The 27,676-nt window shown below is 37.3% G+C and overlaps 2 protein-coding genes and 1 long non-coding RNA gene across 6 annotated transcripts; 1 reads left to right on the forward strand and 2 right to left on the reverse strand.

The window, feature by feature from the left end:
- Positions 1 to 934: 934 nt before the first annotated feature.
- On the reverse strand, positions 935 to 10,398 carry LOC143884138 (NEDD8-activating enzyme E1 regulatory subunit AXR1-like). 2 transcript variants are annotated; one of them, XM_077387545.1, is made up of 15 exons: positions 10,272 to 10,398; positions 9,215 to 9,381; positions 8,968 to 9,131; positions 7,590 to 7,700; positions 7,405 to 7,484; positions 7,105 to 7,255; positions 6,929 to 7,022; positions 5,413 to 5,501; positions 3,985 to 4,058; positions 3,712 to 3,874; positions 3,524 to 3,609; positions 1,706 to 1,789; positions 1,435 to 1,615; positions 1,257 to 1,342; positions 935 to 1,127 (listed from the first exon to the last, which is right to left on the reverse strand). In XM_077387545.1, exons 1-14 carry the CDS (start codon positions 10,307 to 10,309, stop codon positions 1,259 to 1,261), a joined length of 1,566 nt encoding a protein of 521 aa, XP_077243660.1. In that variant the 5' UTR covers positions 10,310 to 10,398; the 3' UTR covers positions 935 to 1,127; positions 1,257 to 1,258. The 2 variants fall into 2 exon arrangements, 1 of the variants encoding a protein (XP_077243660.1); XR_013252748.1 differs by lacking the exons at positions 935 to 1,127; positions 1,257 to 1,342 and having other exon boundaries at positions 1,477 to 1,615; positions 1,706 to 1,915.
- A 2,810-nt stretch (positions 10,399 to 13,208) lies between these two features.
- On the reverse strand, positions 13,209 to 14,627 carry LOC143882623 (uncharacterized). Its single transcript, XR_013252284.1, has 2 exons — positions 13,959 to 14,627; positions 13,209 to 13,444 (listed from the first exon to the last, which is right to left on the reverse strand). It is a non-coding gene; the product is annotated as an uncharacterized LOC143882623 (long non-coding RNA).
- A 3,669-nt stretch (positions 14,628 to 18,296) lies between these two features.
- Positions 18,297 to 25,023, forward strand: LOC143884139 (autophagy-related protein 8C-like). Of its 3 annotated transcripts, none has more exons than XM_077387548.1 (6): positions 18,297 to 18,532; positions 18,664 to 18,726; positions 21,839 to 21,894; positions 21,988 to 22,040; positions 24,470 to 24,588; positions 24,675 to 25,023. In XM_077387548.1, exons 2-6 carry the CDS (start codon positions 18,690 to 18,692, stop codon positions 24,767 to 24,769), a joined length of 360 nt encoding a protein of 119 aa, XP_077243663.1. In that variant the 5' UTR covers positions 18,297 to 18,532; positions 18,664 to 18,689; the 3' UTR covers positions 24,770 to 25,023. The 3 variants fall into 3 exon arrangements, with proteins under 3 accessions (XP_077243663.1, XP_077243662.1, XP_077243661.1); XM_077387547.1 differs by having other exon boundaries at positions 18,303 to 18,506; XM_077387546.1 differs by lacking the exon at positions 18,297 to 18,532 and having other exon boundaries at positions 18,636 to 18,726.
- Positions 25,024 to 27,676: the final 2,653 nt, after the last annotated feature.

The following is a 27,676-nucleotide window of genomic DNA, read 5'->3' on the forward strand; positions in this document are numbered from 1 at the left end:
TTTACCACCCCCCAAACCCCATTAATCGATTTTGCCTATTTTGATTTCCCTTCCAACATTTTCGGAAATATATTAAGAGTTAGGTGAAAATAGGATCTCTTTCAAAATTTCCAAGAAAAATCCTTCAACAAAAAACTAATTTAGATGAATTTCATAATATATTGAAAACCCCTCTAAAAAAAAGGGTTTGCTGGAGTTATCTTTCTTTTTTTCTTCATGTGTGAATAAAGTGAGAAATTTTAGGAATATTTTTTCCTTCGAAACTTTTCCAGATAATTCCTATCATGGTTGGATTGCAAGAAAAACATTTCTGATTAAAAATTATTTCTTAGAAAATTTTGTTCATTAATGATTTGAAAGGGGAATTATGTCTGATTAATTTAGAGGGATAACGTCATAAACCGAAGGTAAAGTCACAATTCGCTAAAACGTTAACAAACTTTGTAAGATTTTACAAGATTTTTGTCGAAAGTATTGGAATACATATTATTTTCACCTATTTCTTAATTTATTTCCAAAAATATTGGAAGGAAAATCAAAATAAGCTAAAAACGATTAAAGGAGTTGGGGTTAAAACTGTCATTTTAAAATTTTAAATAGAGAAAATTGACATATGTTACTTTTAGGGACCTTTTAGCAATTATTTTTCAAAAATAGGACTGCTTGGAAAATATGCTTTTCTTAGGGACTATTAAGCAATTATTTTGCCATGTAGGGACTAATAAGCAAAAATCCTTTTTTTTTGTTTTGTTTTAGATGTAGCTATTTTCAGAGAGAGGATTTAAAAACCTTTGGAGGGGTGAGAATTTTAAATCATGGATTTATTTTACCTAAAATCTAAATTAATGAATTATAAAATCTAGGATTTTAGCTATCCAATGCTACTTTTAATCTAAAAAACTGGATTTTATAATCCAGGATTGTAAAACCCATGTATCCAAAGTTCCAAACGGGCCCCTTGATGAGACGGCTAGATTTTTGCCTCACTGTGACGGATTTAATCTGTGATGTTTGGGCTGATCTTACAAAGCCAGTGAACCCAAACCAGCATGCTACATTGGGCAACAGACAATACAAATACATCAAGAAAAAGGATGATTACATGGCCTCAAGAACAAATGAGTGATCTGCAAAGGAAACACAAGAATGAATAATGAGCCCGATGGAACATATGAAGAGACTGAGAATCTTATTTCATTTCAGTACTGCAAGAAGTGAAACTAATTGAGTTTTGAGGCGATAATTGTTCGAGTTACCATTATAAAGCCAACAACTGAGACTTGTTATCGATGTCGTTGTAGATGAAAGTCCCAGAAATTGGAACAAATTGGTTGGTAATGAGCTACAGAGAATAGGCAAAAAGAAAAATTCAGTAACAAAAAAAAAAACACAATAGTACAAATGCATGTAGCAGTAGAAATGATAGGCATATACCTTGATTACTTCTTGTGATGCAATTCCTCCTATGAAGGCAGCCACTGCATGGAGCTCTGCACCTCCAAATCGGCACATCTCGTTGATTAGGTCCTCAGATAAGGCAGACCCATTGCAACCCAAGTCAGCTAATATACTAATGGCTATAGTCTTCAACCGAGATATGTCCTCATTCATCTCACTGTAGGTATTCCACCAAATGTGGTGTTAAAAACAGATACTCTCTTTTTACAAACAAGAAAAGAACAAGTGGTGACATCCAGAGGCATACCCATGGAACAGCCCAGGAAATCTGTTGTAAATGGTAGCAAACCGATCAACGGCTCGAAGCAGAATATAAAACCCAACAGCAGCACTGCAAGAGGGAAAAAATGCATCAGACTGTAATAGATTGCTCGGTTTATATCAAGGAAGCAGGATTCTTCCCTGGCAGCCTTCGATTCCTGTTTCGCTTCCCGCTTTCGATTCCCGCTCTGGCAACCTTGAGTAGGATTCTTCCCTGGGAGCCTTCGATTCCCGTTTTGATTCCCGTTCTGGCAACCTTGGTTTATATAACCAGATGGGATAAGGAATCAAGGTATAAAAGAAGAAACGCTTAGTGTATTTTACTCGTGCAACCATTCAAGAAAAAAAGTATATTTATCCCATGCAATTATAGAAGCTAGAGTTAAAAATAACTATTAACTATCAACTACCAGAGGGGCAAGAGCGGTTCGACCAGGTGGACCTTTTTGAGCCCCATGGGAATTGCTGATTCTAATAAAGCGGAGGCGAGGGCAATTTTACAGGGCATCAAGATCACTGAGAGCAGATAGAGCAGAGACCTGGGTAGATTGATTATTGAAGGAGATTCTCTCAATGTTTTAGGTGGCTGGATGAGAATCGCCCTCACCCTTGGAGATCCGAGCATATATTTGATGAGATTCATGATCGAGGGGCGGATTTCTCGATAATTTTCCACCAGAATAGGAGATCAGCTAACAGATAGATTAGCCTGAATGGGAGTCAGAGGGATAGTTACGCTATCTTTGACTTCCCATCTATTTCCCTAATAAAATGCCTATCAGTATAAAAACTATAACTACCCAAAATTTTTTTTTTTTTTTTTTTGCAAAGACTAAGCATTACTGATAAATCTAGTTATCATCATCTATTAAGAATAAATCAAATTATCTTCTAACTAATATTAGGGACAGAGAACACCAGAAAAGCATGCATAAGGAAGAATCTAATTGATCTTCCAGTTGATATGGATATTCTACGGAAGATACTAAGAAAAGAAAAGAAAAAGAAAAACATGCCGATAAAAGCCAAAAGAACTAGAAACTAAATTTTGCCCTTGTCGATGGAAGAATTAACCTATAGGAAGCCAAGAAAAGAGATAAACCAATTTGGTCTTTGTCAATTGAAGAATTCACTAATAGGAAGCCCAGAAAAGATACAAACTACACATTCAACACAGAGAAATCAGCACACCGCAGAACCCACTTCAGTAACTAACTCGCCTGCTACAAAATTAGCTTCCACAATTAGCTTCCATATGAGTGGAGAAGCTAATTGTTGAATGTGTAGTTTGGGACAAAGGCTTAGTTGAGTTGAGTTGAGTCGTATGAGTGGAAAAGCTTCGGTAACTAACTTGCCTGCTACAAAATTAGCTTCCATATGAGTTAAAAAACACAGGCTTACAAGACTTAAAACTAGATGCAATGTTCAAAATCTCAAACGAATGCCCCAATATAATCCTTGTTAAAATTAATTCAGGATTCAGCTTGAGAGGCGTGGTACAAGTTTGGAAAACGAATTCAGTAAGTGAATCATGAAACAAAAGCGAAAAGCGCAGGAAAAATAGAGAAGAAATGAGAAATGAAGCTATATAGAAACAAAATCAGGTTTCACTGATCATATGATGTTCCAATTTTATTGTCACGTTAGTAAGAGTATTTTCTTTTGTCTTTGATCGGGTACCTTCTGACATATTCCAACAAAAAGCTATTACTTACATCTTACAATAGGGTTATTCATATTATTTTCCTAGAAAACAAGTTCATGATACTTCATATCTAGAAATAGCCAAGATAACCAGGGTCACCTGTAATCCTCATCTGTCAAATACTTCTGAAACTCAGGTAAAATAGGAGAATTAAACTCGTCATCGATCAAGCGGTATCTGCATACCTGCACACATGGTTGTTAATGATACTCGATCCCATAGTTGTTAGTCTATCTATTTGTACACAGAACTACAAACTATAATTCCTAAGAGCTTAGAGGACTTACAGCGAGCTTTCTAGCATTTCTACAAAAGATTTTTATGTTTGCCTTTGAAATGGCGCCAGGATCTCTACCAATTTTCTTTAGTATGTTCCTCACTCGGTGTTCGATCGCAAGAAAGTCTGCCTCAGCCTTAGCCTGATAGACCTTTTGCAATGTTATATAGTATCTGGATGACAGTTGACATGACAATATTATCCACCACAATCACAATAAATGATAGCAGCAACCAAAACTGCAAAGATAATAGTCTCAGTAACAACAAATCCAGATACTAACTCAGTTAAAGATGTCATATCTGGGATTGATCCCTCAAGAGGTGGCAATCCTTCACCTTCATTCTCAATAAATTCCTGCAAAATACCCGAAGAAAGCTGGGCTTACTACATGTTTAAACATAAGTTTGCATAAATAGCATTGCTATCGAATGCCATCTTTGAACTTAATTGAGAATAACTGGACATCAAACCAAGAGAAAGAAGATATGGAGGCTATAAATTATCAATACATTTCCAAAGATTGAGATAATAGATCAATGATAGATGGCATTGCTTCATTGCTCACCTCTGAAATGTAGAGTTTGTGACACTAATTCCCGTGAATGATGACAAGTATTATGTTTCTCATTCAAGGTGTCAGAGTATAGAGTTTATTGTCAACCTTAGATGCTAATGCCTGTACGAGGAAATTCAATTTCTACGAGGTAAGAAGACAGGACAGAATACTTCCGTCATATGGAGGATAAAGCCGAGATTTATTTGTGATTTTGAGATCCTAAAATGTTTACCTGAGGCTTGGATCTGGAGTTAATTGGTACTGGACATGAAAACAGTTTGTCACAAGTCACAACAAAGAGGTATAGGATTTGTGGCATGTTCTTGTCAAGAACAAGCACCAGCCCCAGATTTACATATTATTTAAAGGGTTATTTCATATTTCGTTTACTTAACTGTAAAGGCAGCAAGTTGCAGATATCCCATGTCCTGCTAAAGGTTAAGTTTTTTAGATCTATGCAAGATTCAAGGTTTGGATTGATTTACAGAAGACCTTTCATAAAGGGTGAATGATTCTTCTTTTGAAGATTCATGTGTTGGTCTTATGGCTGATGTCAGCAACGGTAAGGCCAGCATCATTTTTAGAGATTGGAAGACAGTTACACAATTTTAGAATATTAGTAGGGAGATTTTTGGAGTTGTTTTATGCCATTTTAAATGCAGGGAAGACACAGATTTTATGCTGGGCTTCAGGATCAGCCCAATTTGCATGGGCTTATTTCCTTTATAAGAAAGGTAATCATAATAAAGTAATTTATGCGGAAATAGTTTAAACTTGAAATTCAGTTTGACAAAAAGAATAAAGGTCATATGACTGGATTTGGAAAGTATTTATGCATAAATTTTACCATTCAAAAAAAAATATTTATAAATTTTGATATTTTGGAGCATGCATGAATTATCAAGAAGAAATCATGGCTTAAGTGGACATTTCTAGAATCAGAAATTCTTGAAGACAGGAACGTGGGAACTCAAATACAACTTCAAGACCAAGGAGCTAATGGATACTAAGGTGCATAATTGAAATAAATTGAAGCTAAAGTATCAATACTTAGCAAAGGAGCTTTATATTATGCTCTCAAATCAATTGAATCGGTTATGATTAACACTAACATGGATGTTCCAAGAGTGACTAACACTGGCACGTGGATACCTTCAAAGCTGCCACCAGAACCCAAAAATCTGGTGAAGCAGAATCAACTTCAGAAAGGCTGTCGTCAATTATCTGATGAAGATGTGAACCTGGGAATCCAAACAATGTCCTCAGTTAATGGTTTGTGTAATGGTAGTTTATGGTAGCCTCATAATCCACCCAACAGTTCTTTTATCAAGAACTTTATCTTATCAAGAACTTATATAAATAACAATTATACCAAGTAAGAGTGTATTGCCATCAAAACAGTGTTTCAAAACGAGGATGCAGGTTAAAATGCAGCCAAAGCAACTCCTAATCGATCTGGTACGACACAGTCGAGTACTCGGTTGACTCAGCTTAATACTCGGTTTACACTGCCATAACTTGGGAGAGCCCAAGGAGTTAATATTATACGTGTAACATTTATAGGGCAAAACGCGGACTCATACAAGATTGCAGCCAAAGAAAAAGGAGTCAACTCGGGGAAGTCCATGATGATGCGGGGGAGTTTTGAAACTCTGCATCAAACAGACACATTCGCAAGGGGTTAGAGCTCTTCGAATGAACAATAGATAACAATCAAGTGTATGGATGTTCAAAAGAATTTTGTCACAGTACATCCTCCCTTCCAATTCAAGACAGACAAAGCTAATAAATACTGGACACATATCACTTATTGGCAAAGAAAGAAGAGAGAAGTGATTGCAATTTCCATAGGAAGCATGCTCTTTATCAGTAATAGCGATGGTGTCTTATATCATACAGAGGGGAAACAAGAACTGAAGAAAATACAATTTCCAGGACTAGACTCCAACCCTGGTGGTCACTGTATTTAGCTAGCCACCACTAGCCTCCACTTATTGTCTTTTCTATGTTAATTAAACTATCTAATCTTACCTGCACCTTTTTTCCTACCAACTATTCATATATGCCACACAAGAACTGGATTTAAATCTACTATGAATATCTAAGTATCATGTGTAAGCGCCAAGTGAATTAAAGATCTCTCTCCTATCATTTTGAAACCATATAAGTATCCATATGAAGCATAAGATTATGGAAATTATGATCAAAGGAAGACATAAAAGCAAAAGCAAAAGAAATTGCATTTTATAACTTAAACAGTACACTATCATTGCAACTTATGTTAAGAGACAGATAAGCATTGCACTGACATTTTAGTTATTTCCTGCACCTATATATTTGAATTGAGTATGCTTTCTATATGGACCTTTTTGGCCCATCATATCCGTAACATTTTTGCCATTAATATTATTTTCCAACAAAAAAATAAATCCGAAGGATCTACGTGATGCCCCCCCGCCCCCCCCCCCCCCCCCCCCCCCGCCCCCCCCTAAACGCCCTTATTAGCCCCTATTAGCCCTATTAGTAAGTGAACAAGTAGTAAGGAGCGCGCAAGCTAACGTTTTGAAGCATACTATACTAATAAGGGCTAAGAGGGCCCCTCTCACGTAAGGCCCCTAAACTCCCTTATCACGATCACACCTATTCTTGTAGACAGCAACAGACTTACTAATTCCTCGAGGAGTGGAGACTATGAAAGAGGCTTCAATTGCTTCTTTATAGTCATCTTCATCAAAAGCAAGCATCTTGGATTTCAAAAGATCCTACAAAGGAAAAATAAAGTGCTCACAGTCATATCATGAGGAGAAGAAAGGAGTCGATCAATCATAAAAATTGTCTTTAGACCTTGAACTGTTTTTTTTCTTCCCTAGTTGATGGCATGCAGCCACCATGTGTGCTAGCCCATTCCTCCGCCATCTTAACAAGAATGACAACATATGGTGTGTGCTTGTGGACAACAGGATCTGTCGTGTTCAAGTCAATAGTCTCTGCAAATCTAGTAGCACTCAAAATACAATCAGTAATGTTATATTATTTTACTTTATTTTTTAAATGGTTAGTAAATGACATGTTAAAATATGTTAATAATTGTCACAGGGAAAAGATAAAGCTAATGAAAGAGGATAACAGCCATTGTGATCATACCGCTTGAGCTCAGGCCAGGGATTGTGAAGTCGGAGATCATCCAGCAAATGGTCAGGCTTTGACTCAATCACATCATGTTCCTGCCAATTGCAAGAAGTGAAACTAAAAACACTTTGGGCATTTAATAACTTTATGAAAACCAAAATGGTCAAACGTGATGCAGCTATATACTTACATCACATTACCTTCAAACTAATTCGCACAAACCCAGTGAGACCATATGAACGCGCAATTATCAACATAAGATTCGCCTGCCTACAGATCCTATCCAGCTTTAACATTGAACTCTCCAACAGCTGCAAATGCCCACATGAGAAACTCCATTAAATATCAAAGCAGATTTGAAAATCTCAAATATAACAAACGGTCATCCGTAGGGAATATGTAAAAGCAGAAAATTGGAAGTTGAAACCAAGGTTTGAAATTTCGGTTTCAGCCTCAGCGGAAACCGAAATTTCGGTGGAAATTTTTAAAATTTCGGTATAAATTTCGGTTTCGGTCCAGGCTGAAATCGGTGGAAATTTCGGCAGAAATTTAAAACCACGGTTGAAACATTTTGTTGATTCAATTTTCTGAATAAACAGTCAGATATAGAAAGTCAATTATAAAACAGATAATATGGAGGTTAACGTACACAACCAATGATGCGAACTTGGGTTCAAAGAACCAGTCATATCAAGAGGCCAGTATGATGAAATGAGAAAAGTGATAAGATTTGGCTCAAACTTGGTATGAATTAGACAATAGACACTAGCTGATGACCAAGACATCGATCTCATTGTGCATCTAGAAATAGAAACTTCCCAGTTTAGCATGTAAGGAAATTTTCTTGCGCATTGCTGCAAAATAAATTTCTTTAAATTGATAATGTATGATACCCGGTAGAGATACTGTTAGCCTGTGCTCATACCTAAGTAGGGATTGCATGGGCGGATTGAGGTTGCACAAATTCATGATATTAAGAACTATTTTAGCTGTATAAATTCATTGAGATGAAATTTACATCAAGTCGATTTATCAAAAAGGGAAAAAAATTTAATTGCAATCATAGTATGATGCAAAATAGTGCATCATACTATGATTTTTTTTTTTATAATGATAAATGAATGACTGTTATGAATGTTTTATCGAATCATATTGTTGCTGTAATAACATGTGGCATGTATATCGCATATGCACTCTATAATCATACATCATTGCTTTATGCGATTATGCACCGTATCATCTCAATTAGAGTGAGAAGATAATTAGATCCAATGGATTTTAAACTCTAGCAATTTAGGATTTTCAAAAATATGAAACTTGTTTAGGTCTGTAAGAGCCACCAATTATTGTGTACGAAGAACTTGGTCAAAATAGAATAAAATGAAAAACTTAGAAGTCTCACTCAAGATAATACTAGAACACAGCTTTGCATGCAGAAATATATGGGGCACTATGAACCGTGTTCACTCATATAAGCATAAAATCTGCCAAGAATGATGCTTTGCAACCAATATTAAGCCATAATAATCAGAAGAGAATGTAGCCCGCTCAATTTCAACTACTAGTAAAGTCCCACACCTGAGTTGCTATTACTAAAGTAAACTGAGAGAAAAAAGAAGGATTCGTCTCAATCAATGTCTCCGGAGATTCCTCTACAAACTTGGCTTTAACTGCATCGTTCAGCTCTTGAAGAAAGAAACATACACATTTTGCCTTAGATTGTCCAATGCTTTGCGCATCCACTGCACGTATCACAAATATCAATTGTACAGAAAAAGAATTGTAACCATTACGAAACAACATGAGATCAAGGTTAATAACATGCCCATAAAATTGTTTCCAAGATCGCCTTCTTCAACTTTAGATCCCTCAACAACTGTGATACTTCCAACACCAACAAGAACTAGATTTTTCAATGTTTCTGACCCAGTTGGACCACAATTTAGTAAGCATATACTGGCAAGTGCTGCTTGTCCTTGTTCTCCCCATATCCTGCAAATGCAGTTATTGCCTTCTATGAATATCAAAAGTACATATATGACTGATAACAGTAAATATATATTGAATAGCATAATCTAAACCTTTAGCAACAAGTTATAGATGCGTGTGAAATCGATGATTAGATAGTCAATACAGGATATAACTAGTGAGCAGAAATCAAGTGGAAGTAACATATTGATAGCCAGGTGTATGGCCTTAACAGAATTGGAAATTCTTCATCATAGAAAAAAGCATCCACGGTTACCACAAATATCGGGTAACCTTTGACAGGGATGAACAAGGTCACAGACTAGAGCATGGGATTATCAATAAACCTAAAATTGAACATACTAATGCAAGGAATAAGTGAATAACTTATAATAGTGAAAGAAGAGGTCCATAGAAGATCAAAGAACAAGCCAAAGTGCAAGGGAAATGAAGACTAATGCCAGGCCCCTCGCACATTGTCTGCCTAAAGTTAAGGATCTGAAGAGCCAATGGCACAACCAGATCAACTTTCTAAGCCCCATAGACTAGCAAGGCACCCCAATCCCTCTCTCTCCCAAACTGCCCCCCAAAACACTAGTACTAGGACTAACCTAAATTACACACCAAGTGCTTAACATAGAGGCCAGATAGCTGCAGTTCCCCGCCTATAATTATGTTCTTTTTACAGTTTACACTCTTCTAACTAAATCACTCTTTCCCAACCATTAGCAGTTTCCTCTAGACTGCAGCCCCTCACCACATACTAAAACCAACCTGTGAAAGGTACATCTGTCATGGAAGAAGATCCATCATATGAAGATCTACATTTTAGGGCAAGAGAAAGACAAATAGCGAAACAACTAAAAAAAACTGAGTCTTTATATGTGATTTGATAATGAGAGATGGGTGAATACCTAAGCTGGCGATCGTATTTATTCTTGGGTTCTGCCATCAGAGCCTCTGGAGAAGTGTGGTGAGATTGAACAGCTTAGAAAAAGAGTTTTAATGGTGATGGAGAATTTATTTTTATTTTTATTTTTTAAGCCCGCTCGAAACACAGGAGTAAAAATGGATGAGAGATATGGTTATCAATAAAGTAGGCTTCTAAATTCACCCTATTCTAAGATAAAATCGCCCCTGTATTCTCTCTTCTTTTAATGCAAACCCTTGGTGGGCTCAACAATTAACCGGTTTAGATCTTTGGAGAAGGTGTACATCATTAAAAAGAATCACTTGGGCCTACCTCGTTTGAAGATCCAAACCGCTTATTAATTTCTTGGGCCCAACGTAAATAGGCTTTGCCCATAAAATCATCTCTATTGGATGATCCAAACCCTTCAATCAGCCTCTATGGATTGGAGTGTCATGATCATCATATGGAGACGATTTTTGGGGAAAGGCATATTTACATTAGGGCCCATCAAATGAACGCTTTGGATGTTCGAATTACGTGGGCTGCAGTGAATTTTTCAATAAATATGCGTTATATGCTGGCTGTACGTAGGTGCACGTATTTTTTTTTTAATTTTGAATAGACCTACTTTGTTCAAAGATGTAAAGTATTCATTTGTTAGACCCCAACATATATACGTCGCACCACGAAAATCATATCCCTCAGCTTATCTACATATTAGAGGGTTAGGATCATACAATGAAGATGATTTGGGGGCAAAGTCTAGTAACATTGTGGCAAAACAACTGAATGGTTTGGATCTTCGAACGAGGTGGGCTTCATTCTATCTCACCTATAAACATGCGCAATATGGAATGGGTCACACCTATTATATGGTACCCAGATGCATACATCATAGAGAAAATCATTTGGGCCACATTGTTTGAAGATCCAAAGCGTTCATTTGCTGGGCCTCAACGTAACATAGGTAGTGGCACAAAAATCATCTATAAAGTGGGCACACCTATTATATGGCACATACATGCACACATCACATAATGCGCTTCTTTTAGAAGATTCATTGGGCCACTTTGTTTGAAGATCTTCATTTGTTGAACCTCAACGTAAAATACGCAGTGCCCCAAAATTTATCTCCATCGAATGATTCTAACATCTAATACAAAAACACCACATATAAATCTCTACAAATTGAAGAGTTAGTATCATCATAGGGATGATTTTTTTGGTCATGAGTAGTGATGATGCCCGAATCTGACTGCACGTATTAGCCTTGTAGAACTTGTGATTCTGCGCTCACAGATAAAGCATCAGCGGGCTCGGAGTTGTGGCTCCGGACGGCCACTTCCACACTCAAGTCAGAAATAGGCAATCGCAGACAATGGACGATGAATGGTGGGGAGGGCCAAGACAAGTTACCAGACCAGGATAGGGTAGGAGGAGGAGAATTGGTTTCGAATTGCCTTTGCTTGAGTGCGTAGGCCCTTATTTATAGGGGAGGAGGCCCACGATCTTAAAGATATCAATTAAGCCTTTGATTTAGCCCACGTAAGGCGTGATGGATGGAGGATAATATCGTGGAGATATGATTTCATGTGATTCCGGGCGGAGATCTTGAAATGGTGGCCTTGGCGGGATGTTTTGAATTTAAATAGAGCGCCATACGTATAACAGTAGTCCGGATTGGTCGCATAATGGCGAGATTCCCGCAATCGTGTCTGGATCCCTAGGGGTTCGATACCGAGCAAAAGAGAAATGTTGAGGGGATCTTATTGCAACTCGTTAGTGAGTATTGCTTGAGGCGGTCGACTTGACCCGGTCGAGTGGTGGAGAGGAGAATGTTTTAAAGGATCGGTACCATGTATATTGATTTTACCCCTAACAGGTAGGTTGCAACAAATGAACTGTTTGAATCTTCAAACAAAGTGAGCCCAGGTGATATTTTTTTTCAAATACACTTTCTTCCTTCAAAGATTTAAACCATTTATAGTTGGGCCCACTATTCAAAGAGAGGAGAGGGGGGTAATGTTTTGAAGAAATAGAGGAGAGAGAGTGTGTGTAATGTTTGTGAGAATAAGTATAAGTGGGGCCTTGTTCAAAGATCTGAATAATTCAGTCACGAGGCCCATCAATATATGGTTCATGGAGAGAGAGTGTGTACGTTTGTTTGAGAGTAAGAGTGAGGATGATAGTGAAAGAGGGAGAGGAGGTTGTGAAGGTTGCGGCATCACAGTCGGTACAAGGGGGTGAATTTATCCTATGAGGGGGCCAAAATTATCTGCATCCTTACTGGATGCAAGAAATTTTAAAAAACAAAAACAAATGGAAAATGCAAACATGAAAAAAAGGGATTTGCTAGGGAACATCGCAGAAGGCATTTCACGGATGGGCTGTTGCATGTGAGAGCAGCCACACATGCTCAGATTTTGTCTTACTGATTTGATTCATCTGAGGTGTCTGCTCTCACATGCAACAACCCATCCGCCGATGGTCCCTAATAAATCCTTGTAAAAATAAAAAATGCATGAGGGATTTGATAGGGAACTTCGTGGCTGACTTTTGCATGAGAGAACAACCACCTAAAATGAATTTTATTAATAAGACAAAATCTGTTGAAAAGTGAGCTGTGTGGCTGTTTACTCGTGCAGAAATTAGCTGGATTGCCTTTCCGTGAAATTCCCTAGCAAATCCTAAGGAATTTCGTGGCTGACTTTTGCATGAGAGAACAGCAACCTAAGATGAATTTACTCAATAAGACAAAATCTGTTGAAAAGTGAGCTTGTGTAGCTGTTCTCCAGTGCATAACCGTTGCATGAAATTCCCTAGCAAATCCCAAAATATGATCACTTAGAAAACTAAAAAAAGTGATATTGGCACCACCATATTTTTATAATTGCACTACCTCACATTGTCTTTTACTATTTAACAAGTTGTCAAAGGATATCACAATTTCCAAAATATACATCCCTTCCCAAAATATATCATCCGCACAAATGACACTAGCATTGCTCAAAAAAGAAAGACTAGACAAGAGAAACATGCCCTCCTCAACTCATATTGGCAATTACCATTGCCCAAAAAAGGAAAGAGGATTATCTATGAACAAAAAGGGGATAGGATGAACGCAATGGGGCCCATCGGACATTTACTGCTACTGATAATGCATAAGATTGGCACCTGCACATGTTAATAGCATTCGTCAGAAAAAATATCATGTGTTCTTTTCTCTTTCGAGAAATGAATTGAGGACCCACACACCCAGTCCAAAATGATCAGGTATTTGATCATTGAATTTGTCTAAGGTCCTTTTATTTTTGGATTTTGAGAATTGATTTTGAGTCCAAAACTGATTATTGGACTCAAAATCGAATTCAACCAGTTTAATGAGATGGATTATTTGGAATCATTGATTTTTCACAAGCTTTGATATGAGCAGCCAAACCGAGTCCTGTTACTCTACCTAGTAGTGGATTAACAGATGACCTGTTAACATCCGGGTCTGGTGGCGTGACTTGATCACCACACACGAAAGCCATATGTATATCAAAGCTCTTATTGTATCTTTTGGTATTGGTCATATTGATTGCACTAATGAGGGTGGTAAATTGTAATTACTGATGGGTCTTAGCTCTTAAGATAAACAAGAAGAAAAAGAAAAAGAAAAATGGAGTAGAGCAACATGAGATATCACCTCAAAATCAAGGCTCAACGACGCATGCAGCCTACAATCATAAAAATAGTTATAAAACCCTCCTGTGTCACCGTGGACTCCCCCGAGTCAACTCTCCTATGCCTTGGTTGCGTTCTTGTCCGAGTCCATGTTTAGCCTGAGTCACAAAACTCCTTTGACTCTCCTGAGTTATGATCGCATCAACCAAGTACTCTTCCGCATCAATCGAGTACTTGCATCCGCATTTTGGCCCACATCTGCATTTTGAAACAATGATCTTAAAGACCATAGTTACGTGATATTGGCACGGCTCAATCAAATAACAGAGCTCAATACATCTGAGCACTGCCCTCTAATTGAACCGAACCAATATCCCGTTAACTCTTCAGACAATCATATGCTATTTTCCCTCACTTATCAGGCATGTCTGTTCAAAAAAACAGAATAGAATAGGAAAACTCCTTAGACCATGAAGATCATCATTCATGAACTGATCATATAAATAATTTGATTAAAAAAGGACACAAGTAGTTAGTTTTGATAGAAGGAAAAAATGTATGCTATTTTTTAGCTGAGAAATCTTAATCTATCTTCCCAAAACATACCCAAAATCAACAAAGAGGCATGCAAAGAAACACAAAAAAGCAAAGACTGATGAAGTGAGAAAATGGGAAAGTGTAAAGAAAAGGAAAGGGAGTGATGGAGGATTTAGGGAGAAGTCGTTCATATCTTATGAGAGGAGAAAAGGAGATGGGCATTTAATTTCTCAACGACCCCACAACAAACTGACGAAGAGGAGGTTAAAATATTTATTAAAAGCTGACACATTGGGTCCCACAAAGAGAATCAAAATCCAGGGTTTTTAATTGCATTTATAGCATGGGGGAAGGGGATGTTGGCACGCGTCAATCCGCATTCAAAATTTAGAGGGGTTGTTGGCGCTTTGGCGGTGAAATCCAACCTTGAGATTCAATTCTGATTTTTTTTTAAAAAGGGCTTCTCTTTTCGTTATTATTGAATTTTTAATTCCAATGTTCTTTACTATAGTATGGATTTAAGGCACTTAAATGATCGAGAATTTTTTAAATATTTTTTTCATGACTATGAAGTATGAATGATATGGGTAGGAATGTTGTATGATAATTCATCAATGACAAGCTCTTAAGGCACACAATTGTTTTAGAATTATTGAACTCTACACATTGCCTATGTAGTCATTAATTAAACTGTCTCTCTTTGTCTTTACCTTGGAAATAGCTCACCATCAAAAGCATGAACATAGTAAAAGGGGAGTTCTGGTAAAAAAACATGGGTGCACTTATGAGCTCCTTCTAGAAAATTCAAAATTTATTAGTTTTGTATAGACATGTGAAGGCCCCGTTTGTTTTGGATTTCGAGAAGGGTTTTTGCTAACGAGTGCCCTTAGGCTTAGGGCACCCGTTAAGGTGGTGCATTGGGAATGATATTTTCCAATCATTTTACACACTGTTTGATAAAAATACTCATTTTCTATGAATTCATTATCAGAAGATGTGTAAAATATCATTCCCACTACACCTTAACTAAGGGCACTCGTTAGCAAAACCCTTTTGAGAAAACGAATTTTAGTTGAAAACTTATTAGTCCATAATCAGTTTTCCACTCACAATCATTTCTAAAAATGGAGGAGTACTGCTTGGGGAACCGAGAGTCTAACCGAGTGGGGATCCCAAAAAATTCCCTCTCGTCATGTGGCAATAAGAAGCGCTATGGGTTCTTCTAGTTTCATTTTTTATAATTTTTACTAATACTAAAATGGGACTGATATCTACACGACTTTTTTTTGGACAATGGGACTAACTCTCCTTGTTTTACATTTTTTAACCAGCTACCAAAGTCTATTACAATTCTCAAGAACTCTTGCAGCCAATTAAAGAAGTGTAAAAACAAAGTGTGTCCTCTCTCTTTCAAAACATGGTCGTGCATGTATCAAGAGCCTATTTAAATTGAAAATGAAAAAAAGTGTGATCTGAATTTTCCGAGCTCTCACTCCTCTCTCCTGTCTCTCGACTTCCTAGTGCTATCTACCTCTCTAATGCAAGTCTTGTAATGGAGATGACGTCCAAGGGCCAACCAATCAGAGTGAAACCTGACTATTGAGGCTCTAGACAAGTGGAACTTGGGGGGTTAGTTGTGTTGGACTTTCGAGTGACGCTAGGATACTTGGCGAGTGACCTTAGTCCCACACGACTTTTGACCTCCACTCCAAAAATACGAGTTAGTCGAGAGGTTTGGGATTTAGTCCAAAGGTTCTTCCAAATCCTAGTCGTTTGTTAGAACCCTCACCCAAGAATCCTTCTCAAATGGGTGGAACTTCAGAGTTCTAATTAGGCACCTCCTTCCTCTCTCGTGGAAAATAACGAGAATATCCTTATATCATGGGAAAATGAAAAATTCCCTAAAAAGGAAAAATCATAGAAATTGAAAACGAGAAATTGAAAAAATTAGAAAGATAGAAAAATTCAAAATGGAAAAAAAAGAAAAAAAAAAGAAGACAATTCATAAAAAAGGAAAATCCTAAAATATCTTTATCCCTATGTCATGAAAATTGACAAAAATAACCTTATTTCATAAAATGTCCAATATGCCATTATCTCATAAAAGATTCATTAGCCGAACCCAACTAGTTTGGGACAAAGACTTCGTTAGGTTGAGTTGGGTTGAGTATGCCATTATCTCATTAGATGACGGAATACCTTTATTTCCTAGGAAATGACCAAAATACCCTCATCTCATAGAGTGATCAAGATACCTTTATTCTACTGATATTTACACTACCATGTTTTGATAATTGTACTAACTCACCTTTTCTTTAGTTATTTAGCCATGTCAACTGTTATTACAACTCCCAAAAGCTCTAAGAAGCCAATTACAAAAGAAAACACAATGTGAGTTAGTGTAATTATCAAAACATGCTAGTGCCAATGTCGTTAGCCTACCTCTATCTCATAAAAATAATTAAATTGCCTTTATCTCAAGAAAAATAACAAAATCAAGCATTACAGTGGGACCCACCTATATGCATGATAAAAAACATTCATTTATTGCTCATACCATAAGTAGGCCCGCAATTATTTATTTGTACCCACAAATGGTGAAAGTAATGGTGAAAAACAAAGAGAAGGTAAAACTTTTTAGGACTTTAAAGTCGCACATCTCTCCACAACTAACGCACGACTTCAAAGACTTAGATCACTCTGAAGCCCATGTTGAAGGGTCTCGGACATTCTCCAGAGTGACCCAGATTCCTCGAATTCCATCGGGTATTCAAAATCCCATGCAACCCCGTAACAATTTGAGTGCACACTTTGCCCTATTTTGACGGGAAGAGGCAAAGAATTCGGTTGAGGTCACGAAAGAGGGGATGCAATGTTGCATATCTACAACAAAATCCAACCTATTAAGGACTATGGTGTTTGGGAACTTTCCGTTTTGAGTTCCACCGGTTCGTTAATTATGTTTAGACTTAAGAGTTAAGACCTTTAAACTGTTTATACGTAATTATAAATGAATGAGTAGTCAGGAAAAATCTATCTATATGTGTGGGAGCCGCCACATGGTGAAAATGGATTGTTGTGTTTTCTCGTAAGTTATAATTTTGGTTTCCATATCATTTGCCGTCTATGGGGCTTACCGTAAGCTCATCTCAGCTCAATTCAACTAAGCCTTAGTCCCAAAACTAATTGGAATCGGCTAATGAATCCTTTAGAAAATTTTTATGAAGAAGGTGAAAGGATCTATTGGGCTCAAATTGACAAGTCTAATCATAACACTACTTGGGTTATTGAGAATTTTGGGGCATGACTTTTTTGTAGGAAGACATACCAGGCTTTGATCATTAATGAATACAAAGTCGTTTTGCGTGATTCTCATTCTTCTTTTGTCCATTTCACACACTGAAAAAAGGGGTAGAATGAGAAGCAATGCCCAATGAGCCCTAGTGTTGTAACAGAAAGATGATATGATGAGATTGGAGAAATTATACGATGAAAGTCCGTATGAACACGAGCTGGTATTGGATCAAATATCAAGGGGTGGGATGTGTTCATAAGGCCTTTCATCATGTAATTTCTCATGAGGTTAACCAAGCGACCTAAGGTGGGGCACATTATGATCGTTACAATAGGTGGGGTCCACGAAGGAAAAGCATTCCTCAGAATCCGATTCCCCTCTCAATCCTGTCCGTTGACACCCATGCCAATTTGGATGGTCGGGATTGTCTTTTAGGCTATAATAAATTGAACTATCATGTCCCCCACCTTAATTATAAACAGTCTGATTCCCGATGAAGAGTATGGATCACGTACACGCGTCCCAGATTAAAAAATAAAGAGCATCGATCTGTTTCCTTTTCCTCATTCTTTAGGTTTCGTGTTGTGTCAGGAACCCTAAATTTGTCGCACAGTATAATCCAATCCATTAAATATCACAATCTCTCCTCTCCTTTACCCTTCCTTCTCCTCTGATTTTGACAGGCGATTTTTTAGTTTGTTTTCTCTTGCGTTTCTTACCAATCAATAGACGCTAAAGGTCTAAATTTCGATCTTTTTCTCTTGGTTAGGGTTTCATTTTTTATCCTCTTCTTCTTCTCATCTCGTTCTATCTCTCTATCTTTTGATTTTTGTTTTCTTTGTTTTTTTATTGGCCGATCTGTTGGTTATGGTAATTCGATGTTTTAAAATCGCAGAGATCAGTCGCAGGAGAAGTCTTTCCATGGCCAAAGGCTCTTTCAAGTTGGAACATCCTCTCGGTTTGTTTTATCTTTCTTTTTTCTTTTTCTAATCATGAAACCCTAAGTTGGATAGTGAAGACCGAAAGGGTTTTTAACTTTTTTCTTTCTGATTCTTTACTTAAATATTTAATCTCGTCTCATAATTGTGATGTTTGTTGGTGATTTTTTTATTTATTTTGGTAGTTTATTGTTGCATCTGTATTATTATATACTTTGATTTGAATTTTATTTATCATGAAACCTTAAGTTGTAATTTTTCTGGTTGAATTAACTGGGTTACATCTGGATGAATTCTGTAGTGAGGACTGTATTTTAAATTTTGAAGGCTTGGTGGGAGAGAAAGGGTTTAGTAGTGAATTCTGTAGGCAAAAACACTTATAGCATCAGCAGTGAAATCTGTAGAGTTAATTAAACAGACTCGACATATTAATTTGGACTCTTGCATTGACACTGAATTAGCTTCTTTTCTTGTACCTATCATCCATGTGCTCTTTCGATATTGGTGTTGCTGAATGATTTATGGTGCCGGAGAGGTGACATTATAGGAGCAAGCATGCAATCATTGTGAATAGATGGATCCTGGATCCTCAGAGTTGGTTGCCTTACTTCCATTTATTTTCCAAGCCAAAAGCATACGCTATTTGTTTTTTCATTTAATAGTATATTTGTTGGCGCTCTTCCATTTATTTTCCTAAATTAAACCTCATAAAAACAGAACCTTAACAATACTCTTAACACAAAAAGAATAGGAGACAGGAGAAGAGAAGATTAAGGGAAATAAAGAGAGTTTAATTCTTGAACAACTCAACAGGTTACTTCATCATTCATGTTCAGACTTTTATTATATTGTCTTTATGTAATGAAAGTTCCTGATTTAAAAGCCAATTTGATTTTCTAATGATAAACTAGTCCTAAATAGAAACTCAAAAACAGAACCTTAGCAACAAAAAAAAAACTTGGTTTAATAATTTCTATTTTCTATCAAAGAGGATGATTTAAACAGAATAACACTTTTCTTTTCGTTCGTTAACATAATCTTAAAAAGGGAAATAAAAGGTCAGCCTAGTAAAGTTGATGCAGTTTTCTACCTGCCTGGTCAAAATTAACCCCAACATTCATTGGCAATATCATTAATCAATTCAGATGTAGAAGTATCTGCTGTAACAATTAAATCATATCCATCATCAAATTCCAGAATAGTAGCCTGGTCCGAAGAACCCCCATCGGTGCAAATGCATGGAGTTTTAGAAAATGCAAAATGAACACGGAGAAAAACCCATGGAAGCAAGATTCTTCCCTGGGAGCCTTCGATTCCCGTTTCGATTCCTGCTTTTGATTCCCGCTCTGGTAACCTTGAGTAGGATTTTTCCTTGGGAGCCTTCGATTCCCGTTTCGATTCCCGCTCTGGCAACCTTGGAAAAACCATCATTTGTGACGACAACCCAGGATTTGTAAGAACTTGTGAGTTGCCATTTTGTTGAATCAAGACTATCATTATAACAAATCAAAGCCTAATTTATCAAAAAAAGAGTGGCCATGTGGAGGTTAAACAAAAAAAAGGGTGAGTGGGTTTGAGTTCGAGGCAGGGACTCCTCTTATGCCTACCCAAAGGAGAGAGAAGTACAACAGGTGGGATAGCAAAGGTGGAGCCCAACATCAACGACAATGGTGTAGACTGCAGTTCGGGACGACTACAACAAACATTGAGACAGTAGAAGAGATTCTAGTGATGATGGGCACGGTGATGACACTTTGGATGAGACCAGTAATGGGGAGTGGTGAGCCTGGTGGCAGCCATCCAGCCATGCTATGACCAGGCTGGCGCTGTGGCTTGGGGGAAAATTGCATTTATGAAGGTGGTGCCGGTGGGTGGGATTGATGCCGAGGGGAGTGCGCCAACTAGGGTTCATCAATGATGAGGGATGATGAGCATCTAACAGGGAATGACAAATGGCGACGATGAATTTATGTTGATGTGTGTTTGGGGATTGCAAGGTTGGCCGGCAGGGGGGAGTCCAACTGGTGGAATGATGTCAATGGTTATGCTGGACATGAGCAGGTTGTCTTCATTTTACGTATCTGGCAACACCAACCATCCACAGATTATGATGTCAGTACAAGCATGACAATAAAGGAATATCTGGCGTAACTTGGTCAACAGTCTTATGTCTTCAGTTCTGATGAACAATTAAATGCTTAGACAAAATTTATCATTGAATGGAATTTAATCTAAGGGCTTAGAAATAATTTATCACTTCATGGAACTTAATCTGTGTAAAAAATGCATGTAATTGATGCATGACATATAACTAACTTTTTGTAAGAGATAATGCACAATCAACAGTCAACAACGATCTAATCAGTTAACTTGTACAAACCTATGTGCAGATCTGATTAATTTCTAAAATGGAAAATCAAACATCATTTTTACTAGTTCAAAAAAAAGGAAAAAAGAAAATAGAACACCTTTTTTATGTGACATATGGAGATCATTCAAGAAAAACAACCCGGAGCCTTGAAATAGCAAGCAGTTCTAATTTTGGCTCATACTGTGTAGAAAAAGCGACCCAAGCTAGAGGGCAACAACTTCCGTTTAGGTACCCATTGCATAACATACACCTAGGCCACTTGAGATTGGGTATAGGGCATGTGCCTGGGGGTACTTAGGCACACGGGCAATTGTGCTTGAATAGTTCGTAGGACCTCTTGGTTCTCAGTGGGTGGGCATCTTTAGCTTAGGAACTTCCTTTTTATCCAAGGGAATCCGATGCTTGGAGAACTTTTTTTTTTTCCTAAAACAGAATACTTGGAGAATTGTATCATTCCATTTTGGCATTTATTCTCTCTTAACATCTTGTTTTGGGCTATTTAAATTCCGTGATCAACTTTTACACCAAATTTTGCAATGAATAAATTGAAACCTATGGGTATTTAGTTTCTATTTTTCATTTTTTTCTATTATATCCTGAAACTAGTATAAACTTGATAAAGTTTTAACTGTTGTCTAGATGGCTTTCATTGCATCTGCTAATATGTGCTTTTACGCTGACGTACAAAATGATTTTTGCTGCTGGGTGAAGTTTCTAGTTTTTGGTGTTCTTTCTGAGGTTTGTATTCTTCTACATACCAGAGAGGAGGCAGGCGGAAGCAGCTCGTATTAGGGAGAAGTATCCCGACAGAATACCAGTGAGAACACCATTGCTTTCTATGCAATTTACTACTGTGTTAGGTATCATGGACTTGTTCAATTTGATACTTATATGGCTTGTGCAAGTGTAGGTGATCGTTGAGAAGGCCGAAAGGAGTGACATACCAGATATTGATAAGAAGAAGTCAGTTTCTTTCTGTTATTATTTTTTCTGCGAGTTTTCCTGTCTAACTTTTATCTTAAATATGGGTGTGCATGCTTCATACTTTGTTATTGTTGTTTCCGCATTATATTCTCTATTTAATGCCATTCAAAAAAATAATATTAATGTTTAATTATCTAACTTCTTAATATTGTTCCAGATTGCCATGCCACTATACTGACAGCAGCTTATGTTATGAAGTTTTTTGCTAATGCAGTAATACTTTATTTTTCGTTCTTATGTTACAGTCGGCTCTGAAAACGTACTATAGTTGATGTTCTTGCAATATGTGCCTATTTGGATGGGGAAAGATTGTGCATTTATCAATTATGCTTGTCAAGCACCCTTTCTTTTCTCAGTTTAGACTTTAGACTAGTTAGAACATGTTAGTTCTATGGAAATTGGGTTTGTCGAAGAATATTTTCATTATATGTATTTATTGCATTATGGCCACTAGTTACAACAAGTTGAATTAGGTTATGTGACAAGATTTCGGGACTCAATTCTTTATCCAAGATTTTAGATCAGAGGTGGGTGATACAATGGTATAACAGTCCTCCATTATAAATTTTGGGCTAGTCGTTTTTTTCCTGGATATTACTTATTGTTGATTGATGTTCTTTTTTTGTGTATACGCACACCTTGGCTTCAATTTTGTGTACATGTTGTAATGTGTACTGGAATGTGGTCCCTGACTTCGTAGCTTTTCTGCACTCTCACCTTTTTAAATCAACCCTACATACTGTATTGAAATGATTAAAAATTGGCATGTTCAATCTATGAGCGCTTTACTTGGTACAATGACATTCTTCTGTATTCAGCTGAATCGGCCATCCATTGTTTTAGATTATTTACTTCAAACTTCTTTCTAGTGCGTTTCTGCCTCTTGCCCCAATTTGCACTTCCAACTTTTAGCACTATGTTGGATGTAACATCACTCGCCGTAGGCATCCTAGCAAGAAAAGGGATCTACATTTAGTAGGAGTGAATTTGGAGAACTATGGAAGTGGTCAACTCCCTAGTCAGGAGCTAGATCTAGTAAACTCGCTTATGAGGATTCTATGATTATGCGGACACACAGCATGGGTGTATGAGGCTTTTACAGTTAAATAATTCTGTTTTAACGTTTATGTAATTGAGATGACACTTAGATTTGGGATGGGTTATTTTTACTTCAACTTGAAAGACTATTTACAAAAAGAGAAATGCTAGAGGTGGTGAAGTGGGCTTTTGCGGGTCCATTTGCCACCACTGACTCTAATGAGGTGGAAGTCCAAGTGGTTCATCAAGGAGTCAAATTGCTTTTAGGTGAAGACTTCAATCGAGTGGTGGTGGAAGGTGACTCTTTAAATGTGATTTGATGGTTGTCCGGCTCCCGTATCTTTCCGTGGTGGTTTGTGGATCTCTAAGGGACATTGTGGGCTCCAATTGTGTTTCCTTCCGTCACATTAGAAGATCGGCCAATGCTATGGCGGATAAGCTTGCTAGGAGAGGAGTTCATTTGGAGTCATTGGAAAAATATGACTTCCTTCCTCCTTGAGTTTACTTGCTGTATTCCCTTTCTTGTTTCTTTAGCATTGTCTCTTCTTTGTATATCTATCTTGTATTTTTTACCATCTCGGTCTTTTAATGATATCTTTCACCATTCACAAAAAAAAAAAAAAAAAAAAAAAAAAGAGAAAAGAAAAGAAAGAGGAATGCTAGATTCACAGGCACCCTCGCAAGAAAAGGGTAAAGCGCGCCCTATTGGTCAAATTCCATTAAAGGTGGCACATAAAATTATGATCTTAACTGTCTTTAATGGAATTTGACCAATAGGGGCGCCGCCCTTTGCCCCCCCATTTTTTGCAAGGGCTCCTGTGAATCTAGCATTCCTCTTACAAAAAAACACTGACTAATTGCAAGTTATGAAAATGAAATACATTTTGGATGAAGATGCAAATATGAAACAAAGTTAGCGTGGAATAAAAGTAATTTTTGATGCTATCCATGTCGGAGTGTGGAAAAAATGAACGTGAATCTGATTTATGGCAATCTAGGAGGTAAGCCTTCATTTCTTGATCATCAACTCAGATGAGAAATTTTCCTTTTCCTATATATGTATATACATGACTGCATTTCTCATCATTTGAACTTAGTTATGGTACACATGACAGAGACATATTATGGGTTCCTGCATCTGTTCATGCAATTTGACTCACTAATTATTCCGGTGTTCAGGAATCATCAATAGCTACTGTTTAACAGTAGTTTCTCATCATTTGAACTTAGTTACGGTACACATGACAGAGACTTATTATGGGTTCCTGCATCTGTTCATGCAATTTGACTCACTAATTATTCCGGTGTTCAGGAATCATCAATAGCTACTGTTTAACAGTAGTTTCTAACAATTTTGCCGATGGATGCAGATATCTGGTTCCTGCAGATTTGACAGTGGGGCAGTTTGTTTACGTTGTTCGGAAGAGGATTAAACTAAGTGCCGAGAAGGCCATTTTCATCTTTGTTAAGAATGTTCTACCCCCCACTGGTGAGAGAGAACCTGCTCCTAATTTATGTACTTTTTCATAACTTTGTTTCATCATCTCAATCGATGCTCTCATTTTGTGATTGCAGCTGCTATGATGTCTGCGATCTACGAGGAAAACAAGGATGAAGATGGTTTTCTTTACATGACATATAGTGGTGAGAACACGTTTGGGGCCCTCTAAGACAGTCTATCATACTCAATGTAAATAAAGATGTGGTAGGTGTAAATGCTCAGTAATATCCAAAGATCATGTTTATGCGAGTTGCCGATCCTCTCGTATTTTTATTTTGAATCAGAAACAACGGATATTTTGGTATTGATAGCAAGTAACAGAGCAGTTTGAAGTGTTTAACAGTGTTCATAAATGGATATTGATGGAAGTGTTATTTGTGCTTCTTTTTCCTTGGTATCATATAGTTATTGAAGTGTTTTCGCTTATATATGTTTGAAAATGAATAACTGCGTTATATTGGAGGAACAATTTGAAACAGATCTCTTCCATTTTCTATGCAACCATTGGATCGTTCAAATGATGAACAGTTATCTGTGCAGGAACAATTTGAAACAGATCTCTTCAATTTTATATTCACCCAGTGGATCGTTCAAATGATGAACAGTTATCTGTGCATTTGCAATAGATTGAGGAAGACTTTTATGTGGGGCTCCTAGAATGTGGTGCCCTTGTTTTGTGGAGCTTTTTAGTACCATTGGCATATATGAAAGCAAAGAAATTATATGGTGGCCGAGGTGTGGAAACAAGGGCGGAGAGAGAGAGAACCTCCCACCCTTGATTTTTGATGCAACAAAAAGTAAAAAAGGGGGGTTTTTTGTTGGATCAAAGATCAAGGGTGGTCTCTCCGACCTTTACATATAAAGGTTGGCCACCATATAAAATCTCATGAAAGCATTATTTTGTATATTCCTTCTCATCTAGACTCTTAGGGTTCTGTTTGGTTGTCTTTAGTGGTGATTTAGAACTGTATCAGTAAACAGGTGTAATAGGAGTGAATCAGTCTCCCTGTAGAGTTGTAAGCAGTGTTAGGTTGTCAAGTGAAGTAGCTTCCTACTGTGGAATGTCATTTACCAAAATAAGAGGGCAATAGTGTCTGTAAGAGGGCAGTAGTGTCTGGTTGTCAAACTGAAGTAGCTTCATACTGTGGAATGTCATTTATCAAAATAAGAGGGCTGTAGGGGTGTCGTACATATATATAGAGAGGGGCCTGGTAAATTTCAAAACTTTACTAGAAAATAACTTTTTTCAAGTAGTTTGGTTGGGGGCAAAAGTCATTTCACATGGCAAGACAAGGGAGAGACAAGGCGAGAAGTCTCGCTATAATTTGAATCAAAACATGCAATCGAAACAACACTAATAGATGATATAGCAACCCAATACCAACAAAAACACTTAGTAAACCCTATAAATTATGCAATCAAATTGATCTTAGGGACAGTTTATGTAGCTATCATTTTTGAGTAACTTCTGAGGTTGAAGTTACTGAATCATTAGCACCACAAAAACATTTCTCTGTTCAGATTCGGTCAAGAGGAAGAAACTTATAATATCATCGCTACTCATGGTTATTTTGCCGATTGATCTTCCACGAGAGTCCCCAAATTACTTGCATGACTGTCGAAAGCATAAGCATCGGTTAGAACTAAGTGGTAGTAGCCGGGCCCATAAAATCATGAAGTGTTAAAACTCTCTCTAACAACTGCAAATTCAGGTACATGATCATCTCTGAAACCATTGATTATGTTTAAGAAGCAGTCTGAGTTGAGTTCTTCAATGGCTGTTGCAAAGTCCGAGGGGGGTTGGTCCCATTTTTGTGACTCCAATGCAGAGATGGAACTAATTGATTTGAGATGCTAGTGTAACCTATTGATTTCCAATGCTAACGGTATGCACAGTAAAGTAAATGGAGTTTCTGAATTTATTCAGTATCTGGATCTGATGTTGAAAATGTAATGTTTTCAAAGTTCAAACAAAGAATACAAGGGTTCCTCCAATATTTCCAGTAAAACAGAAACTAAGAAAATCATTTGGAGCTGCGCTTCTGATACTGGGCCTTCACCCATTTTACGCCAATAGATGCCCCGCTCTTGACCTTGCTTGCACCAACTACTGCAGCTGCCTTGGCCTTGTCCATGCTCGCAGAGGCCACAGCTTTCACGTCTGTCTTCTTCTTGGTGCTGTCTTTGGCCTTGGGCTCGTCGTACACTTCTGCGCCGCTTGTACCCCATTGATCAGCCCAACTAGGCGCATTTTCATTCACCGAAGCCATAACCCTAATCAATATCAACAACCCATTTCAGTAGGGATCATAAAAGCTTGGAATATCATAGCCCCAAAAGTTCGTTTACAAGACAGTTTTCTTCATTATATACTACTATTTGTAAACAATTGGATTGTTTTGAAACTTGAAACTTTAATTCTCATGAAAGTAGAAGGTTTGGAGTTTCCATTTGAATTGAATTGAATTGAATGAAACATCCATGGGGATCTAGGCTGTTCAGAAATTGCACTCTTTTTTTATTATCTCAAGAAGTGGGTCGGCTTCAAACAATACAAAAAGGGGGAAAAGACATTTGAACAGGACGAATGTTTACAAACTTGGTGGTTCCTCTGTACACCTAAATAAACACGCCAGATGTCCAAATATGAAAACAATATATCCCTGATTGCATATGGCCGACTCTAGAATCTCAAGTTTGAATTGAAAAACTTCGAACTAAAAAAATTTAGTTAACTAATTAAAATCTTGATACAACCCTAAAAAATTCAAAATTTCTTGACCCACTATTGGTCAAACCATCTTAGTGCCAAGAAATTGACGTATAGAAGAAAACAATGAACTCAATCAAACAGTAAGAACTTAGAAGATAGAATTAAAATTCTCAAATAAGAGAATAATTTTCCCACAATCTCATCCCACATCTCTGTCTTTTATTTTTCTTTTTTCTATGTCAGTTTTTTTTCTTTGATTTTTCATATTTTTTCCTTGTTTGATCATTGTCCGTTTTGGCAGTACATGGCCAAGATTTTTTGTGGCAAGTCGTCAAACAAAGAAGATGTTATAGTTCTTCTTTG

Source organism: Tasmannia lanceolata, unplaced genomic scaffold, assembly GCF_043159265.1.
Source record: "Tasmannia lanceolata isolate RefF3 unplaced genomic scaffold, GAP_Taslan_0.1 ptg000008l, whole genome shotgun sequence".
Lineage (NCBI taxonomy): Eukaryota > Viridiplantae > Streptophyta > Magnoliopsida > Canellales > Winteraceae > Tasmannia > Tasmannia lanceolata.

Coding starts and splice junctions, on each gene's coding strand:
- LOC143884138 (XM_077387545.1), bottom strand. CDS start 10,309: ATGGCAGAACCCAAGAATAAATACGATCGCCAGCTTAG. Junction 7,485..7,589: donor TTGTGCGAATTAGTTTGAAG/GTAATGTGATGT, acceptor TGCAATTGGCAG/GAACATGATGTGATTGAGTC. Junction 3,875..3,984: donor GATATGACATCTTTAACTGA/GTTAGTATCTGG, acceptor ACTGTCATCCAG/ATACTATATAACATTGCAAA.
- LOC143884139 (XM_077387546.1), top strand. CDS start 18,636: ATGGTAATTCGATGTTTTAAAATCGCAGAGATCAGTCGCAGGAGAAGT. Junction 22,041..24,469: donor CCAGATATTGATAAGAAGAA/GTCAGTTTCTTT, acceptor CGATGGATGCAG/ATATCTGGTTCCTGCAGATT. Junction 24,589..24,674: donor GAATGTTCTACCCCCCACTG/GTGAGAGAGAAC, acceptor TTGTGATTGCAG/CTGCTATGATGTCTGCGATC.